The sequence below is a fragment of the Rhopalosiphum padi genome, chromosome 1 (assembly GCF_020882245.1).
Source record: "Rhopalosiphum padi isolate XX-2018 chromosome 1, ASM2088224v1, whole genome shotgun sequence".
Lineage (NCBI taxonomy): Eukaryota > Metazoa > Arthropoda > Insecta > Hemiptera > Aphididae > Rhopalosiphum > Rhopalosiphum padi.
In genome coordinates this window covers 25,031,002-25,051,121 of record NC_083597.1, presented here as the reverse complement: position 1 = coordinate 25,051,121, position 20,120 = coordinate 25,031,002, and the positions used below count along the sequence as shown (strand labels likewise).

Below are 20,120 nucleotides of genomic sequence, written 5' to 3'. Positions count from 1 at the left end.
TATATCAGTAATTTCGTCGTTTGGTTTTCCTAACTCACTCACCAAAACTCCTGGTTACTGAGATTGTGACTTAACCGCCATTTTTTCAAGAAGGGGGAAGTCAAAAACCTTAAGAGATTAAATAAACAATTTTTTATAACAAAGGTACTGTACTAATATTTTAAAAAAAAAGGACACACTCAGGGCAGTCCACCTCCTGTCAAACTGGTCCCAATATGAAAATTAGCACTCCCAAATTTTCTATACTGGTTTTTTACAATATTTGTAAAATTTCTGATTTACTAATTAATAATTTACGAGTATTTACCAGTAAAATTAATAATTAAAAAAATATTATAAATGAAAACTTCAAATACGTTTATTATTATAGTCTGTAGTCTGTAAGGCGTACAGTATAGGTACACAAATACGTAAAATCAGTAGGTTTTATTTTTAAGAGGACGTAGTACCCGCAAGTGTTGTCTCCGTTTTACACACGTACAACATGGCAAATTTTCGTTCACCAGTTTCAATATTGTGCTGTTAGTTTTGATATTAAAGTGAATTGACCTATTATAAAATTTAAAGGTAAGATTATTATCCAGGACCCCACGTAGCTTTTTAATGTTATTATTATTTTTAAGTAAGTTATGATCTTTTTGAAACTGTAAATTTTAAAATTATCATAAATTCATAACTGTTAGATCCTTGGAGTTAACGATTACTTGTGAAAAATCTTTTTCTATAATGCGAAGAGTGAAGAATTGGCTTCGAACAAGCATGCAACAAAATCGTTTTAAAATCTAGCTTCAATATATTATATTGAAAGAGAAGTTACCAATAACATAAATACTGAAAACATTTTAAACATGTTTGCATTAACTAATAACAGAACAATGAATTTATTATAACAATATATATGAGTATTATGATATTATAAACTATATTATATTAAATTGTTTTTTGTGTATAATAATTTTGCTTATCATAAATAATGGGGGCTCTTATGTTGTCCTCTAGTTTTAAGCACTCCCATACATTTTACCCTAGTTGCATCCATGGTCAAACCCCCCTTTATTCAACTACCATACAACTGTGCCTGCCCAAATATATGTTGGCCTCCCTTTGGCCCGCCCTGGGAAAAATTCTTGGTGCCGCCACTGGTAAAAGGTCTATTCAAAACATAGACATATTAACTATTAGTTAATATGTCTATGATTCAAACATACAGTATACACAATACACTATACAGTCCATACGCTATACACTATAATAGTTTAGTATTATAGCATATAGCATATAGGTACAATAAAATCATAAATATTAAATAATTCAAGTCAATACACATTAAAAAATTATTACTAATAAATCACTATATGTATTATGTATATAAATACACCAAAATTAATAAATTACGTAAAATTCTTACATTAACTAGAACTTATGGTTATATTGGTTAATTTCACTTCACAGAAAATATGCATATCTTTCAATAATGATAAATAAGGAATATTACGATTAGTTTTGTACAAAAATGGTGCAGTTGGATTTCAGATTTTCAGGGCTGATTATGTATTGAAATACTGTAATATTAGTAGCTATTAGCTACTTACAAATTTATGAAGATTTCAGGGTTATAAGTTGTAACAATAAATGCATAACTTTTATTCATTCAAATAAGTATTAAACCTTTGCCATATAAGTATACAACGCTAGACATAGTAATATATCGTATTAAAATAGTGAAAAAACTACTAAAAAATAAAAAAAATACAAAACAAAAAAAATTATACAGATTGTCATGCAAAACAATGCGCCGCCTTAAAATGTGTACGACGGCCGACGGGTGACGTCACAGTCACGATAGGCGCTGCGGGGATTTTTCAATATTTACATTACTATGAGGCAATCTGTATAATCTATAAACCTTGATCTGTATCTTTATCAATCTGTGATAATACATTGAATAAAGATAATAGATATCCCTTTTCATTTATTACTTGAGTTATAAGAGCTATGAGTTCATCGTGGCCTGGTAGCACGGGTAGTGTATTCTTTAGTATTGTTCTGTGGTAATGGTAATTGAAAAAATGGTATTTACTATTTAACTTATATGTAATTATTCTATTAGTTTATATTAAGTCTATGTTTATATCTATATTGTACATTTGTACACAAAAATACAAAATTATGTTTATATTAAGTAATAAATAATAATTTTAAAGTTTAAATTCCTAAATTAACTTAATAAATATTTGTTTAAAAATTATATCATTTTTTTTTACAAAATAGTACCTAATCAATTAATGTAGGTATTTAGAGTAAAGTATACCCGTTTAATTTTTATTTATTCACTGTGAATTGGAAATGTCTTCTTCAGATATTGGTAAATATATTATCTATTTTTTAAACATAAAGTCAATTGTTATTATTGTTCTACAACTACTCCATATTTTAAACTATAAAGTATGTTTGATTAATTCTTATATGTTCTAATGTTTAAGTATCTTTAGATGACAACAGTATAGTGATAAATGATTTACCAAATGATACAGAAGCAGCTATAAGGTATATTAAGACATTATTACCAGCAAATTTAAAGGATACATTTAAATATCCACCAATTGTATTTATTCATCAACTTTATGATATAGTACACAATAAGACATTGATTAATAAAGAGCTGGTTGGTAAATATATTTTGTATTCTTTGTTCATTATAGAAATATATTATTTCAATGTTAACCCTAGGATATATTAAAAAAACAGTGCAAAATACAATTACTCACAATTGGAACGTCTGATTCTTCTTCAGCATTAATATTATATGAAGATTATGTAAAATATACTTTAAAAATTTATCCAGAAAATTGTTGTGTCAAAAAATTTTTAAACATTATTTTACCTTCAATAAAGTCATTTTTAGTGGAAAAATCGACTTTACAACAAAAATTTAAATTACAGCAATATGAGTTGACGTAATAAAATAAAATAAATTTCGGTTTTGTTATCTTATTAATATACAACTATATTTATTTTCAGAGAATTGATCAACTGTGGACTTTTATTGATTAGAAATCAAGAAAGTTATTGGGTATCTTTTCCATCATCAGGAAATTTTATAAAGCGTTTCATTGAAGGTCGAAAATATATTATTCAAATAATTAAACGGAAAAAATTTCAAGAAATATTAGAAAATGTAAGTTGTTTTACATTGTAACTTGTAAGTATTAAATTAATTGCCTACCATTATTTTAATCTTTAAGACTAATAAACTTATACACCATATCCTTCTTCCTATAAGGATATTTCGTTTTTTTACATAACATATGGATAAACTTCTTAAATTTTATCAAGCATTTCTGAACATTTCATTCTACCTGATTATCAATTTGGAGTCTGCTCTGTCTACTACACAATACAACACGTGTATAGAGTAATATCGACGTCTTTGCTACTCATTTGAAAAAAAATTATATTGTTTATGTACTTTTTAGATGTTTCTCAAGTATTTATAAGGAATTGCACAATGACTTACTATGTAAATTAAAAAAATCTTGGATCCTGTATATTTTTTAATCATAACATTTTATTTTTAAAATTAGATTTGATGATGTATTCATTTAAATTCTCATTTCTGCTGATGTCCCCCAAAATAGGTTACTCTCCCCAGGTCATTACAAAAAACATGTCACTGAACAACCTACCACTGTTAATAGTGTTGTTGCTAATCATGCACTATAATTTCCATGAATTTGGATCTGGCTGAATTTTCACAAATAACTTAACTTACATGGAAAATTAGACTCATTAAATGATGGTTCAAAATAAGTCAGTATAAATCCATTTTCACAATATTTACTCTCAGACTTTCTCCTTGCAAACAGATCAAGAGTATAAGTTCCTAGTACTCTCTTTATTATTGGAAAAACTAATAAAAACCAGTGGGAAAATATAAATATTTACAAGATACTTGCTTAAGACTAAATCAATTTTATTTTTTGGTTGTTCATGTATATTAATAAAAGATAAAGTTTGTATGCGTGTATATGATTTACAGTTTAGTCTATTGTACTTATGATTCTGAAATTTGACACGTATGTATCCTTATCCTTTAGATGTGCATCTCAAAGCAAAATTTTATAATTTAACATAGATTGTCCATAGAAATAGATATTGATTCACTGATCTGCTTCACTCAAAATTGTTTATTTTTAATGAATTGTAATATAATTCTTGTTATTGAATTGTATTGATTTATAAATCAGAAGCTAATAAAAATAAATTATGCTACTGACCAAAAAGTTATAGAACAAATTGTGCGATATATATAACGGTAATATTATAAACATAGTTTTAAAAATGTAAATAATTTTGGATGTAAATCAACATAAATGTTTAGATAATAATGAAATAAAATATTTTAAAATATTAAATTAATTTCAATAATTATTAGTAAATACAAATAATTTTGTTTATCTTACAGCTAAGGCCAAGCAAATAAATTGTTAATCATTTTAAATTCACCAATAATGAACTATGCCACTAGGACTATGGGAAACAAATGCTACAGATAAAACAAAGTATAATGTTTCTGCACGTTAATTCTGTGATCTATATTAATAATCAAATCGAAAACACATTTTACACCTAATAAAATGAAAGCATTTATTTACGATTATAAATAAATTAAATAGATCATATTTGTATAAATAATTGACCCAAAAAAGTTTTTTTAAATTATTATATTTTCCCATGCTATGTCTCAAAGATTATTCCAGCAATATTTTTCAACCTAAAACCTCATTTCAGGATCAGTCATAAAAATAAATAATGTCTTATTAAATCTAGAGCATATGGAATCTGTTAAAGTAAATTCTATGTTTAGTTTAGAAAATTGTTTTTAAAATATCTTAAATTAATGTTGGAAGTTTTTAGTTTAATTCTTTAAATAACTTATAAAAGTTTCATATTTCCATTTTTATCATTTTAGGACTTAGAAGTTCGATGTGCTAAAGTATCAAAGATAAAAGAACTCGGTTTCAAATACTTTTTACACGAAATTAAAGGATCAGAAGATATAATAACGTAATATAATAAAATACATAAAATGTATATTAAATATTTTATTAATGGATATATTATATTTAATATTTAGAATGAATACAACATCAGGATGTCTTTTAAGAATAAGCTAAACAACAATTGTTAGCGTGTTGAATGGGATTATTTCACATTATATTCTAAGGTATGTATATTAAAAAAAATGCTTAAAATAATACAAACAGATATTTTAAAATTTAATATTAGATTACATATTAATATTTGTTAAAACCAACTCTATCTCTTGGTATAAGTCTTAGGTCTGTTCCATGTTTTAGAAAAACAACACCTGCAGTTTGTTGAGGGTTTATACCAATCCCATCATCTGTGATGATAGCTGATGTTTCGGCTGATACTTTGAACTCTTCAGCTGCAAATTTTAAAACTGCAGTGAATGGAGCGGCTTCTGGTACTTTAAGTATTTTAAATGGTAGTTTTGGATCTGACGTTAATGTTATTTTGAATCCTACTGTTTGAATAGACTTTTCCATTTTTTTTAAATTTCTAATAACACTGTTGAGCAATTACTTATACACGAGTTAAAAAACTTAACAACTAATAAGATTTGATTATTTTGATTAACATTACACATTTGCAGTCAAATAAGTTGATATTATATATGCTTTCACCAATTTCACGTTTCACTATTTTTTTTTTTTTTAATATTATTAAATTAATATCTTATCAGCGCTGATGTGGTGTTCAGGGTTTCTCAAAATGTATTATCATTATGATAATATCATACATCATTACGTGTTTGTTTCTGAGTTCATACGTATTGTTCATGTTAACTTTTAACACTTGGCAGTTTTTTAAATTCTATTCAACAATATTATATTCTAGGCAATAGGTTTATTCGACTAATGAATATCCAATTATATAAATTTCACATTCTGTTAAAAATTATTTATTTATAAAATAGTATGGAAAACATTCAATATTACAATTTTAACATTAAAATGAAATAATTTAGAATATAAAATTTAATATCAATGTTTTTCAGTTTAAAAATTTTGCAAATTTATTATTGGGTACTATGATCAACCTATATAAAACAAACGAATGAGAAATAAATTTTGAAAATGAGAGCTCACGTAATGACGTTGGCCAACAGCATTATTGGTGTTAGCATACTAGCTATGCCATTTTGTTACAAAGAGGTAAACATGATATTATTGATATTGTATTAAATATCTAAATTATATACCTCAATTTATTCATATATCTAGTGCGGAATAATACTTTCAACATTATTATTGGTGTTAAGCAATTTAATGTCAAGAGCTTCTTGTCATTTTCTATTAAAGTCTGCTATTAAATCAAGGACACGAGATTTTGAATTCCTAGGTAAGCAACACTAACTTTTATTTTTACAAAATTTGATATTTATACTTTGTTAATATTATTCATTTCAGCATTCCATTTGTTTGGAAAATTAGGAAAAATCACGGTTGAGTTGAGCATAATAATGTTTCTTATGGGAACCTGTATTGCTTTCTTTGTTGTTATGGGTGATTTAGGACCACAGATTATCGGTGACATGTTTAATATAAAAAATACTACAGCTCTTCGTCCAAGCATTATGATTGGTAAGTAATTTTAAGATATTAAAAATTGTTTTGTTTTAGGTTAATCAATACGTAAAAATACAAATTATGTATTTATATTATTATTTTAAGATTATTCTACTAGTCTTTAGCTTCATTTATATTATGCAATTTCTTTTTTTCGTCGTATAATATATTAATACAAATTGTTTATAGGTTTAGCTGCATTTGTAGTGTTGCCACTAGGGTTATTACGTGATGTTAATAGTTTAAATACAATTTGTACAGCAGCAATAATATTCTATGCTTGTTTAGTATTTAAGGTATGTTTTTAGATTAAATAATATTTTTAATTTTGTGTTATTAATTTAATGTTTGATGATATGTTGTGCATTTTCAGATTTTCATTGAAGCTTTTGACAAACTTTTCTCTTCGGTTTGGGTTTCAGAAATATATTTTTGGAAACCAGTTGGTCTTTTCCAATGTTTACCAATATTTTCAATGTCTCTATTTTGTCAAACGTAAGAATTACATAACGTTTATAGTTACTATGGACTATAACAGTTAATATGATTTTTACTGAATAAAAATGATTTTATTAAAATTGCTATACTATAAGCCATGATTTTAGAATATTTTAATTTTATAATATACATTCATAAAAATATTTTTTTAATAACCACAATTAAAGTAGCTGTCTTGATTATTATATTTGCTGACTAATTAAATACAACTAAAAATTATATTAATATTTAATACATAATATACAATATACTTATATTCATTTTATTTAAAATTTAACATTTTAAGAATTAAATTAATCTTTAAAATACATTGTTTAATCATTTGTAATAAGTACTCTCTTATTAAAAAAATTGCTCTATATTTTATTATTGTTGATAGGGTTTTAAAATAAATAAATTATTAATCTAATTATTAACTTGTATTATTAATAGACAGTTGTTCGATATATTTGAGACAATCACTAATGAATCATTGGATAAGTTAAATGCAATAATACGCTCGTCAATGAATATGTGCACTAGTGTTTACATTAGTGTAGGAATTTTAGGATATATTGCATATTATGACTCAGCATTAACAGGTAAAACATTATTTTATTTTATTAATCATAAATAATAGTTTGTAACAAAAAATCAGGATTTTCCGACCACGTGCAATTATTGTTATTTTTTCTAAATGTCTTTGACTTTCCACAAAAATTACATGACCATTTAATTGTACCTTTGGTCTTTTTTATTGTACGACATGTTACAGTTTTTCCTGGTATAAGCATAGTATCACAACCCTTACAGATATTTCTTTTCATTTCTGGATCAACTCTTAGTAAACTTTTTTGTGATAAACCTTTCAGTATAGAGTTATATGTTGATGATAAGCCAGGACATTGCTCAGCTAGAACTGTACTTAATTGATACAAGTAATTAATACGATTTTGGTTTATTTCCACATTGAATTCTTGTTTTTTCTTCTCAATTTTTGACATATTTTATAATTCTTGATAACCTAAAATGTTTAATTATTGTGAATTAGTTACACGATATCCAACTATATAAATTATTGATTAAAAATAAATAGTTCAATATAAACAATTTCACTTACTTATATGATTTATTAAGAAAACTTAAATTTCCGTTTAAAAAGTTATTATTTAATGATATGTATTAAATTATTTAAATTATTGATCGTAAAATAATATTTTGTTGTATTTTATTGGACATTAGTCATATTTCGAAATTTCGTCGACAATACTTTGTTTTGTTTACATCAACTAAGTAAATATTAATTGTTGCACATTATCAAATATTATGAATTATTATCACAATTTATCTATATTATACACCACAGATATATATAATAAACACAGATATATTTATTCTATATATATATATGGAATATAATATGTGTTGGCATTTTGGCAGTACAACATTTTAAAATATTATTACAATCATTTATTCTGTGATATTATTTATCAATTGCCAGTGTAGCCAACATAATATTTTGTACAATTTTAAAATGTTTAATACCGTATTGTACATTGGTTCATGTACAATTAAAAAATTTAAATGTAATGCTTTCATACAATTATTTAAAAAATATTATTATTATTTATTATTACAAATTAGCATATTTGTTGTAGGTGCTGTTTAATTTGAGTAAATATTTGTTTAAAATGGTTTATTATTTTCAGGGAACATTCTTACTAGTTTTTCACAATGTCTGTCCAGTGATATAATTAAAATTGGTTTTGTTATGTCTATTGCTGTTAGTTTCCCTCTGGTCATATTTCCATGTCGTTCATCAATATACTCTCTACTTGCTACAAAAGTAAGATTTAAACTTATATAGCAATGATATTTATAGTTAATAATTGGTTAAATATAATTTTAAATTTGTTTTCTTAAGGACTATGTACTTGTATCTGGAGGAAGACAGCATATTGCAGAAACCCCTTTCAAATGCATCACATTTTTTATTGTATTATTCTCCTTAGTCACTGGTCTTTTAATGCCTAATATAGAAGTTGTATTAGGACTGATTGGATCCACTATAGGAGTTATGATAAATGTTATGTTTCCTTCCATGTTTTTAGTACGTGTGGCCAATAAAAGTCCTAAAGAAAGGTTTTGGGCTAGAGTAAGTATGCTAACTTTTATAGTAAATGATAAATAGGTATGTGTCAAAAGTAAAATTAATTTGACATTAATTATTTTTTTTTTTCAGTTTATTTTTTTTGTAGGTATTTTTATTATGGTAATGGGAACTTCAGCTAATCTCTACGCCATACATCAAACATTTTCAAATGTGAAAACAGTACATAGAGGTAGTATAGAAGTGAAAACATGATTTTTACTTTTTTGATAGATATTAAATAATATAAAAATTAAAATTTAACTAATTATTAATTTCTTGCTACTCATATTTAAATTAAAAAAGTTCTACAACTTCTTTATTGATTGCATAAATGCACAATATATTCTTAAAATAAATTTAAACTAATAAGAGTTTAATTATCAATTCAATATTCTATGACTATGATCATTTAAGAAAACCAGCATTAAAGAGTTCAGTAAGAGCATTTCCCCAAGACTTCTAAGTTTAGTTATTATTTTTGTTTGTATCACCATCTATCATTGTGTTTTCATATTTTTTAAATTGTATTCCAGGGGCTGAGGTATCTTATTCTATCTTATTATATTAATGCTCCTAATATGTTAGGTATATTATTTATAATTCTAAAATATAGATTTGATTTAAATTACATTTATGATTATATAATATACAATATCATAAATCTTTAATAATATTGAATATTTTAAAAAATTATGTGAATAACTATTATGAAAATTTCATTCTATAACAATAAAATAATTTTTATTATTACTTAAAAAATTTGTGTTGTAGAAGTTGAAACATTGGATTTTAAACCTATGGCTACACAACAAGACATTATAAATCCAAAATTGAAAACTTCTGAAGAGATAAGAGTTGAACCTCCTATTCCTATGGAGCCAATTATTAAATCAAATGCTGAAGTAAAAAAAGAAAAAATAGTAAAAGTAGATAATGGAAATACTATTAGTAAGGATGCAATTAATAAAGAGGATGAAGAATTGGAAAAACGACCTGAAATAGAATTACTAGAAAAGTTAAAAAATCATGAAAATGAAGAGAAAAAAATATTGGCTGAATCTAAACAAATATTAGAAGAATTAAAAGGAGCTCGTCAAGTACAGTTTGAAAAAAATAAAAAAAAGCCTATTAACAATGTTATAGAATCGAAATTAAATAATAAAGAAAAAGATAAAAAAATTGATACGTCTTTGGATGAAAAAAAAAATCAATTAGTTAAGGATAAGTTGCCTTTACCTTTAGTATTGAAAGAAGCAAACAAACCTAATAAAACAAAAATAGAAATAAATAGAGATAAACGAGATTTGACACCAACAGTAAATAGTAATAATGACGAGAAAGAAGAAAATTGTAATAAAGATGAAAAGGCTGATAATAAAGACTCCACGAGAGTTAAAAATATTGATAACATAGATACTATTGAAAATACTAGTATAACAATTTGAATACTAAACATTGTAAACATACCTACTTTTTCTTCCCACCATTCCCACTACCATGGTTGATCTCTATACTTTGCAATACTTTATATATACCTAATTATAATATAATTGTAATATGTACTTAGCACAATTAATAAAGCTGCAATATTTTTTTAACCTTTTTGTGGACAAATTTGTATTATTTTTAATATTTACTATTAAGTTTTTAAAACATTTGTATGTGTATTAAATTTAAAGTTCCTATATGGTTAACAGTAATTACAATTTGTATTTATTATTGTCATGTTATTAAAGTGATTATATTCACAAGCTACTTTCAAAGAAATGGAAAATTAAATATTTGTTCAGTTATTCAAATTTGATTACCATTCAATATTTGCTTCTACATTCAATTTTAATGTATTAACTGTAATACTAAAAACTCCATGAAAAAAACCTGTAAAATTAAATTATAATTTAATTTCTCATATTAATGTAATATATGTATGTGCCTTATAAGTTCACGAGTATAATATATTTTATTTATTATTTTTTTTTGTTTTAATGTCTTAAATGTATTGATACTTTTAAATAATAAATAAATACTATAATAATTATTAATTATGTAATATATGCATTTATATTTGGAAGCACTTAGCCACTTAGGTCTTAGCTATTGCTTGTATTTTCAATTATTTTTCATAATTTTAATTAAAATAGTTTAAAAAAAAAGTGTTTACCATGAATATTTAACTGCAGTTTTTAGTGAGATTCTGTGTCATCTTTATTATTTAAATCTTAAATGTTTTTAGTTTTTTAGTTTTTTTAATTTGAGATATATTCTAACCTATTAAAAGTATACAGCAGAATGGCTTCCCCGGTTTTTTTTAATATTCTATGTATATAGGTATCATATTTTATAATATGTAATTACATAAGTATCCTTTTACGGCAAATTGAAATTGTTGCCGATTTAAAAATAAGTGATGCCATGGCTTTTTGATTTATTTTTTTTTTTCAAGTCATATTAATCCTAAACTAAGTGAGATGACTGATGAGTAACTGTCGCTTTCATATAACTCCCGCTTATGGGTTAACTTCCTTATTTATTACATTTACATATTACATGGGTAGTAGGCACCTATATATTTATTGTGCTGTGCTTGATCTGTATTCTGTATAGATTGTTTTATACTTATGTATTAAAAATTATCTTAACCTTATATCCGTACTCCGAGTGACGGAGTGATTTATCAAATGGCGAATTTAAATCGATCAACAAATCGACACAACGTTTACACTAAAACCTAACCAGGGTAGTTGCTAGTGGCCCAACTGTTACTCCACAGAATAAATGCCGTGGTTACTCTGAATCAGCGTTTTTCAAACTTAGGGTCGCCGGTTGCAAATGTTACGACTCAATGGTGGGTAGTGAGAAATTTTTTTTTTAACTTAATAGATTCGTAGACATTTATGATATTTTATACTGTTTATAAACATAAACTAGGTATATACATTATTACGTACTGTTATCAACCACAGCAGGAATCTAACACACACTTCACATTCGCCTTTCGCCTCCTTATTAAAAAAATAAAAATACATTTGTAAAATTAAACTTAAATTAAATCTATAGACTACTTAGTAGTACAATGTAATAAACAAACTTTGAATTTTTAGAACTACCTATTCATCCTATATAAGTGCAACTATGAAGGTCGCAATAGATTTTCAGGGAAAAATTTGAGTTGTAGTCCTAAAGAGATTTAGAACCACTGCTCTAAATAATATCCAGATTTTCACGTAAAATACAGTTAAGTACTTGGGACTCAATTTATACAAACGAGTGATGTAGAATAAGTACGTCCGTATCGACCGTATCAAAATACTTAGGCTTAGACTTCTTCGTTTGTGCATGCTTGGCTATTTTTTATCTAAAAATGTTAGTATCAATCTTAAGTACAAATTGTAAATACACTAAGCCAATTTAGATTTATGGACCACAACTAAAAAAATCTAATACACTAACAAATTCCAACTTCCAAGCGTTCCAAAATGAATGGCGGAATTCCCCCCCTCCGGCTATTTTCGGTATAGTAGGACATTCCCACCCACCAGTAACATTTTTAATATGAACATTTCCCCCCCATATTAAAAAACTATAATATTTCCTCCTTATTTATGTAATGTACTAATGCTACAAAAAAAAAAAACAGGTAAAACAAATAATATCAGTGAAGGTTTTAATAACATATACATTATACCTATTTAAAAGTTTAATAAGAACTCAACACCAAAATATTTAGATGTTTATTGAAGCACCTCAGAGATCAAATTCAGTATAGCAATTATTTTAATTTTTAAATTAAATGATTAAATATCCAAACTGGTATGGTTGAATATATAAATCAAAAAAAAATATGAAAAAAGGCTTTAAAATATATATTTAGCCGTTTAGGGATAACTAAAGAATCGGACATTAAAGAGTTTTTATAAAATGTTTTATATCTATGTTGCAATTTCTAGTTATTTTTTTATTATTTTGATTTTTATTATTATTACTACTACTATTATTATGTATTTCAAATTAATTAATAATGTAAAAATGTATTAAATTACAATTTAATTATAATTATAAAAATAATTAAATTTATTACACATTAAGAAAAAATAAAAATAATAATTGCATTTATTTTATTATATTAATATAATAATTAGTAAATAAAAATATTTAGAAATAAAAATATGGGGGGGGAAATGTCCTATTGAGCCGAAAATATCCGGGGGGGAGGAAATGTCCACTTACCTTCCAAAATATAGCATTTATACATTTTACGTCTCTGGTCCCTCCGATGCTCCACTATATATATATCTCCAACCCAACACTATAGGTATTTAACGATTTTAATATGAAAACTATCGATGAGGAAAAGATGCACATCTCTGCGTGACTGCTTCTTAATCAACCCCCCACCCTTGGCATATAGGCTTATTGTGCATATTATGGTTCTTATGTAAACAGATTGTTTATTTCAAATAAAAATATAAAATAATGTATTATTATTTAAATAAAACAAATTGTATTCAATTATCTTGAACAAAGCGTCGCAAACGCTGTGGAATTCAGTTTGTCATTACTCATTTGTTAAGTAAAGTTGTTTATTAAATTTTAACTGTTATTACTTACCAAAATTGTCTATAATAAATCATCATTTTTTGATATTTTAAAGTAATTTATTTTAAAACTGTCCTTACTGCTATCATGCAAGTATTCAGAGTAAATATGTAAGTTCAAAAGTAGGTTAAGTAATAGAATAAGAAAACAGATAACTAGATAAGTATATATTATTTAGATAATTGATATTGAAGCATTGTACCATTTGTACCTAAGTGTACATATAACATTTCACTCTATTCAAACTGTTTACATTATTCGTAAATATTTTGTTATAATTGTTATTTACTGAGTTTTGATATTTTTGACAGATTTATAATTTTATATTTTTTGATCAATATTCAAAATATTTAGTTTTTCTAACATGTAAAAATATTATACATATTTTCATAGGTGCTTATCAATTTTCACTTATCGAGTCATTCGTGTCGTTTTTTGTCTATTTTTAAATTTGTTTTTTATTCGATATGGTTTTATCATGTTTCACAATCAACTATCTAGTATTTTAAAATATATATCTTATTTTTATGGTTTTGCTTAGTCAATATTTACATTTTACCACAATTATTTTTAATCCACGAAATTATCTATTTTCAATATTTTTATGCCTTCAGAGTTGAGAATTCACTGAGTAGTGAGTTCAGATTTAATTCGTCAGTTGAACGCATATTATGCTATTATATCTACAAATTATAGCATACTTACCTATATGGCTATATGTAGGACTATACATGTTTATATTTTATCGTAGGTACATTTCAGTATTTCACGATATTTTGGGATAATATAAGTATTATATAATTTAATGGATTAAAAACCTTTAGGTACCTATGTATAAATAGTGCTTATATATATATCTAAATAATATAATGTTTTCCAAAAAACCTACTAGAAAATACTTTCACTTTATTATACCCAATTCGCCATACAAAATAAACTGGGAATAACTAAAATATTGGAAAACTTAAAAAATAAGCTTGAATTAAAATACCTATAGGCCAAGCACGTGTTATGTTATGTTTGTAATTACGAAGCTTTTAAGTTTTTAGTGCTTTTTTACTAGGTGTCTATCCAAAAATATTTTATAATATTTTAAACATTTTTAGACTTATAGGTGTACATATAGCAGATATTATTCACTATTATTAGGCAGTAGGCACCTACCCGTCGTATCCTCATCGGTTAAACATATTAATGTCTTATAATTTATAAGTTATAGTTTATAACTTTGTTTAGTATTAAGAGTATTGTGTTACCTAGTCTGGTTTCCTATAGTTGCAGTCTTACAGATAATATTTAAACAACTTCAGATATTTTTATTATATTTTATTTTATTATTTTAAACGCTTAGGCTTGACACGGTATCATTAGAAACTACATTACCACATTGGTCATAAATTATCAATTTTTATTAAGAAAACAAAAGAAATTACAATTTACAAGATATAGTGACATAATATATTAAATATTAAATTTTTCATTTTTAAAACTGTTTCATCTTTATCAGATTGGTGTTAGAGATGCAGTTCTGTTTTGTTTTTAAAACTGGAGAAGGGGAAATAATTGTTCTTAAAATAGAGTCTGACATAAATATACTGCATTGTCGAACGTATTATAAAAGCTAAAAAGTGTTGAATCATTTCTGTTTAACAAATATTAATTATATTTGACGTTCGTAGTATTGTATATTTAAATTTTGTATTAATTTTAATCCGATAAAAAGTTTAATATGTGAAATTATATGAATCATGTCACAAAGTCAATTTAAATTTGAACGTAAATCCGGCGGTGTATCAAGAAAATTGAAACATGCAGGAAATGTGTCCAAAATTCGAGAATTTGAATTGGAAAAGGTAAATATGTTCTTATGTATTAAATAACAATAGGTATACATATGAACTGTAGTCTATAGTAACTGATTCTTACTTATTTATATTTGTTAATTATATTAAAATCGTGGTTCCATAGTATTTTTATGTCATACTTGGTCCTAAAATCTAATTTACCTACTTAATAATTTAATAACAAAATATTATGTAATCCTAAATTTTAATATATTTTCACGAAAGGTAACATAATTTTTTAATTAATCTAATCGGATACTTACGCAGTAACCTCAATATTATTATTTATATTATAATTCGTGGTATAATTTCTACATTTTACTGTCGCACCAGCCAAACAATTAATGTAGGTACCTATATGTTAATATAGTGTAGTATATATCTTATATTAAACTATACATTTGCAGATATGGGCGATATGTTTATAACAAATAATGAATTGCATGTGACTAAATGTGATTTATAGTATACATTCAAACACAATAGACCAATCAAAATTTGAAACCTATACATAATATAATATATAAATATTAAAGTAATAATGACAATGTTATCACTATTATCTCTTTATCATACAAATGAGGTAAAGCCTTAGAAAAAACAATTTAGTTACCCCGTAGTACCCATGAGTGAGTATAATAATAATTAAAGCATCAAGCCACCAAGGCGTGGTATGCATAATATTATTACCTAATCTTAATAATATTGGTACTCAATTATTCATAACAATTTTACATTTCGATTAGTTCGACTGTTCGAGCAAAATATACAGTTTACTTAATTTGTAAACTATTGTATTTAATCTGTAAGTTAGATACAATTAAACTCGAATAACAAAAAAGAAACGAAAAGTATTATTATTATAATATTGTTTTATAATAATTTCAAATATTTTTTCGGTGGTTTCTATGGATAATTTTTCCGCGATTTTTATATTATATCTAGTACCCACCTACAATATAAATTAGTATAGAGCTTTAAAAGTCAATAAATATTAAATAAGGATCAAACCAATCAAACCTAACATGTACACTATGTACAGTATACATGGTTATTAGGTAATTACTAATTACTTATTTCTTCTAGTGCATAAAAAATTATACATACGTCATATTGGTTTAAAAAAATATATACCTATTTTATTTAATTTTTAATTTTTTAATTTTTAGTTTTTAATAATTTCTTCGAAAGTTTATTATTTTCCTTTATAAAGGATTCTGTTTTTATTTAGCTTATTTTATACGCCATTGTTACTCTCATTTTTTCTATTTTTACTGTAGTACTGTATATATATTATATATATACATATCAATTGAAAAAGTCATAATATTCTCATTTCACATTTTCAGTATATATTATATATTCTGCAATAGATGAAAGGACACATATAGCAATTGAAATTGACCTAATGATACCTTTTTTTTTTTTTTTATTTAGATAGACTTAGTCGAAACTTTTGATATTGTGCAAATTGTCGGCGAAGGATGGTTTGGAAAAATATTGTTAGTTGAACACCGGGGCACGGATAACGAGATGGTACTCAAATCACTGCCCAAAAATTACACGGCCGTTAAGGACTTCTATCGGGAATTCCATTTCAGTTATCATTTAAGCGCACATCGTAACATTGTGTCCACGTTCGACGTGGCTTTCCAGACAGCCAGTTTTTACGTGTTTGCTCAAGAGTATGCGCCGTTGGGCGACCTCACATCCAACATATCCGACACCGGAATCGGAGAGTTGTATAGTAAAAGCGTCGCGAAACAGGTAGTTATTAGCTATTGGATCGCTAAACATGTTATGAATCGTATTTAAAACTCAAATAGGTACATAACGAGACAACGAGTTATTCATACCTATTATATTTATAATGTATATATATATATATATAATATATAATGTATAAATATTAATGTAATATATATATATATATGTCCAGTTGGTTTCTGCGATACAGTATATCCACAGTTATGACCTAGTCCACAGAGATATCAAACTAGACAATATTTTAGTTTTTAAGAGCGATTTCTCGAGAATAAAACTATGTGACTTTGGTGAGACGAGAAAAAACGGCAATTGGGTAACCCGTCGAAACGAATGGATCCCTTACATGCCTCCTGAAATCTTAGCCATAGACACCGAACACAAATACAAGTATGACATTATAAAAATTTTGAAATTTAAAACATTAAAAATTATCATTTTATTCGTGTACTAAGCTTTTATAAAATACGATTTTAATAAACATTTACGTACATTTATTTAATATTACACATATTTTATTTGATGTAGGCATATTAAAACTTTTTGTTGTTTTTTTTTATATATATGTTTATAGAGTAGAAACTTCACACGATGTTTGGCAGTTTGCAGTAGTGTTGTTTGTGTGTTTGACCGGGTGCTTGCCGTGGCAGAAAGCCAGTTCCGAAGACCCGAGGTTCGTCAGTTATGTATATTGGGTGTCCAGCAATGGCATAATGAGTCCATTTAGGAGGCCTAAACTGTTCAAGATGTTAACGTCCAATGCACAAAGAATGTTTCGAAAGTTCCTACAACCCAATGTACAGTCCAGGCCTAGTGTCTTGGACGAAGTGCAAAATTTTATTGACGAACGGTGGTTATCCAAATACATGTTGGACAAAAGTAAAGGTAATATTAAATTGTTTCGTATTCTGGTGTACACTTTATTTGGATAGATTGTATTGTTATTTATAAATGTATATGTAGATATTGGTACTATATTATACTATATATAAGCAGTGTAACATAAACATACCACAGTGTAATTTTATATTACTAAAATAATTGTAGAGGTATTGTCGCTGACTAAAAGCTAATAAAATATATATATTGTATACAATATACATATATCTTAAATAATATTTTATTTTTTTCGGGATATCTTTTATACTTATTATCACTTTTAATTTAAAAACGGATTACTTATACGCTTATCTATTTATTTTTGTTATGTAACAAATAACAATATAATAAGGTAAATTAATAGTAATCATTTATTTTTTATAAAAATGTCAGATTTTTCCAAGTAATTTTCCTTTTAACTAATTTATGTATCATCGCCTGGCTCTGGGCATAATATACGTATTATACTACTATCATGACTCACGAGTCCCGAAATCTTTTTCTATCCGTAGTTCAGAGATCTTGACATTTTTAAACATTTATCTTTACTTCCATCAGTTTTCAAATTTCTCATAGTTTACTTCTCCATCGTCATTCCTTTCATAGGTCATTAAACTTACCACCTTTATGAACTATGTACCGTAAATGTAGACGAGTCAGTCTGTGACACTTTAATCATATCATTTTATTCTTTCTAGTAGGTATAGGTATAGTAAACAAGGGGTTTTCACTTGGAACTAGGTATCTCTTTTTAATACAAATCATCTTCTCAATTGTAGTAAAATTATTTAAATTTATGTTTAAATTACTTTTTTGTAATAATAAAAGTAATAAAAACTATTTTAATCTAGCAGTTTTAAGTCAGCATTAATAAAACAGCATTGACCAAACGTGAAGGATAAACTTTCATTAAAAAAAAAAAATCATAAACTTATTACTTATTTATTATTTTATTAATATATTATATTTCTAATATTTCTATAAGACGTAGTTGATAAATAATCGCAAAAAAATCATTTAAACTAAAAAAAACTATTATAAAATTCAAAATATTATCATTGATAAATAAATTAATGAAAAATATTCTCATACTCATACAATTTCATCGATATAACTTATCATGTTTATAATCTATGTTTTATTTAATTCAAAAGAATTAAATTTGAATATTTGAAATGTAATTAAATGATTTAAATTTAAATTTGTGAAATTTACGATCGAAATATTTTATCATAATTTTTTATTATGTTTTGCTTTAAATAGTTTCAGACGATATAGATGAGCTGAGTCCATCTTTATACAGTTATCAAACAGACCAGGAAGAAAATAAGAAATTCCTGTTAGCCTTTTCCAACTGTGGAATCGAAACTGTTGTTGTTGATAGAGCTGCGAAGAAGGAACGTATTAAACAGTGGATCCAATCTAGTGTTATCGAAGAAGAGGACGAAGAAGATTCTAGCGAAGGGACCAGCAAATTGAGTTTATCCCGTAAAGATAGTAATGTTAGCGAAGAAAATGAATTATACGCATTGACTAAACGTGAAGGATAGACTTTTATTGCAAGGTTTCCTACAAAGGTTAAAATATATATGAGACTGTATCAAAATATAAAATGTTTGTATAAAAAAATACCTATAAATTTATATGTGGATCACACTTTTATCATTAATATAATTACATTTTTAATAATAGTGTACCTATAATTATATTTATTGTAATTTTTTTTAATTATACAATTGCTACATACTATAC

The 20,120-nt window shown here is 25.5% G+C and overlaps 4 protein-coding genes and 1 long non-coding RNA gene across 6 annotated transcripts; 3 read left to right on the top strand and 2 right to left on the bottom strand.

Annotated features, from left to right (window-relative positions):
- The first annotated feature begins 1,966 nt into the window (after window positions 1-1,966).
- On the top strand, window positions 1,967-5,227 carry LOC132931022 (inactive serine/threonine-protein kinase 19-like). Its single transcript, XM_060997208.1, has 6 exons — window positions 1,967-2,365; window positions 2,484-2,665; window positions 2,731-2,957; window positions 3,022-3,178; window positions 4,973-5,067; window positions 5,138-5,227. The coding sequence occupies exons 1-6, from the start codon at window positions 2,347-2,349 to the stop codon at window positions 5,175-5,177; spliced, it is 720 nt and encodes a 239-aa protein (XP_060853191.1). The 5' UTR covers window positions 1,967-2,346; the 3' UTR covers window positions 5,178-5,227.
- On the bottom strand, window positions 5,091-5,723 carry LOC132931029 (ubiquitin-fold modifier 1). Its single transcript, XM_060997217.1, has one exon. The coding sequence runs from the start codon at window positions 5,571-5,573 to the stop codon at window positions 5,298-5,300; it is 276 nt and encodes a 91-aa protein (XP_060853200.1). The 5' UTR covers window positions 5,574-5,723; the 3' UTR covers window positions 5,091-5,297.
- On the top strand, window positions 5,130-11,225 carry LOC132931009 (putative sodium-coupled neutral amino acid transporter 10). Of its 2 annotated transcripts, none has more exons than XM_060997188.1 (11): window positions 5,130-5,227; window positions 6,086-6,242; window positions 6,312-6,429; window positions 6,498-6,671; window positions 6,846-6,952; window positions 7,030-7,151; window positions 7,587-7,735; window positions 8,843-8,979; window positions 9,058-9,288; window positions 9,376-9,475; window positions 10,057-11,225. In XM_060997188.1, the coding sequence occupies exons 2-11, from the start codon at window positions 6,165-6,167 to the stop codon at window positions 10,728-10,730; spliced, it is 1,890 nt and encodes a 629-aa protein (XP_060853171.1). In that variant the 5' UTR covers window positions 5,130-5,227; window positions 6,086-6,164; the 3' UTR covers window positions 10,731-11,225. The 2 variants fall into 2 exon arrangements, with proteins under 2 accessions (XP_060853171.1, XP_060853180.1); XM_060997197.1 differs by lacking the exon at window positions 5,130-5,227 and adding an exon at window positions 5,731-6,003.
- Window positions 7,729-8,563, bottom strand: LOC132931035 (uncharacterized). The gene is made up of 2 exons (XR_009662320.1): window positions 8,254-8,563; window positions 7,729-8,157 (listed from the first exon to the last, which is right to left on the bottom strand). It is a non-coding gene; the product is annotated as an uncharacterized LOC132931035 (long non-coding RNA).
- A 4,278-nt stretch (window positions 11,226-15,503) lies between the features above and the next one.
- On the top strand, window positions 15,504-20,120 carry LOC132918051 (serine/threonine-protein kinase meng-po). The gene is made up of 5 exons (XM_060979114.1): window positions 15,504-15,734; window positions 17,163-17,492; window positions 17,665-17,879; window positions 18,064-18,374; window positions 19,632-20,120. The coding sequence occupies exons 1-5, from the start codon at window positions 15,630-15,632 to the stop codon at window positions 19,916-19,918; spliced, it is 1,248 nt and encodes a 415-aa protein (XP_060835097.1). The 5' UTR covers window positions 15,504-15,629; the 3' UTR covers window positions 19,919-20,120.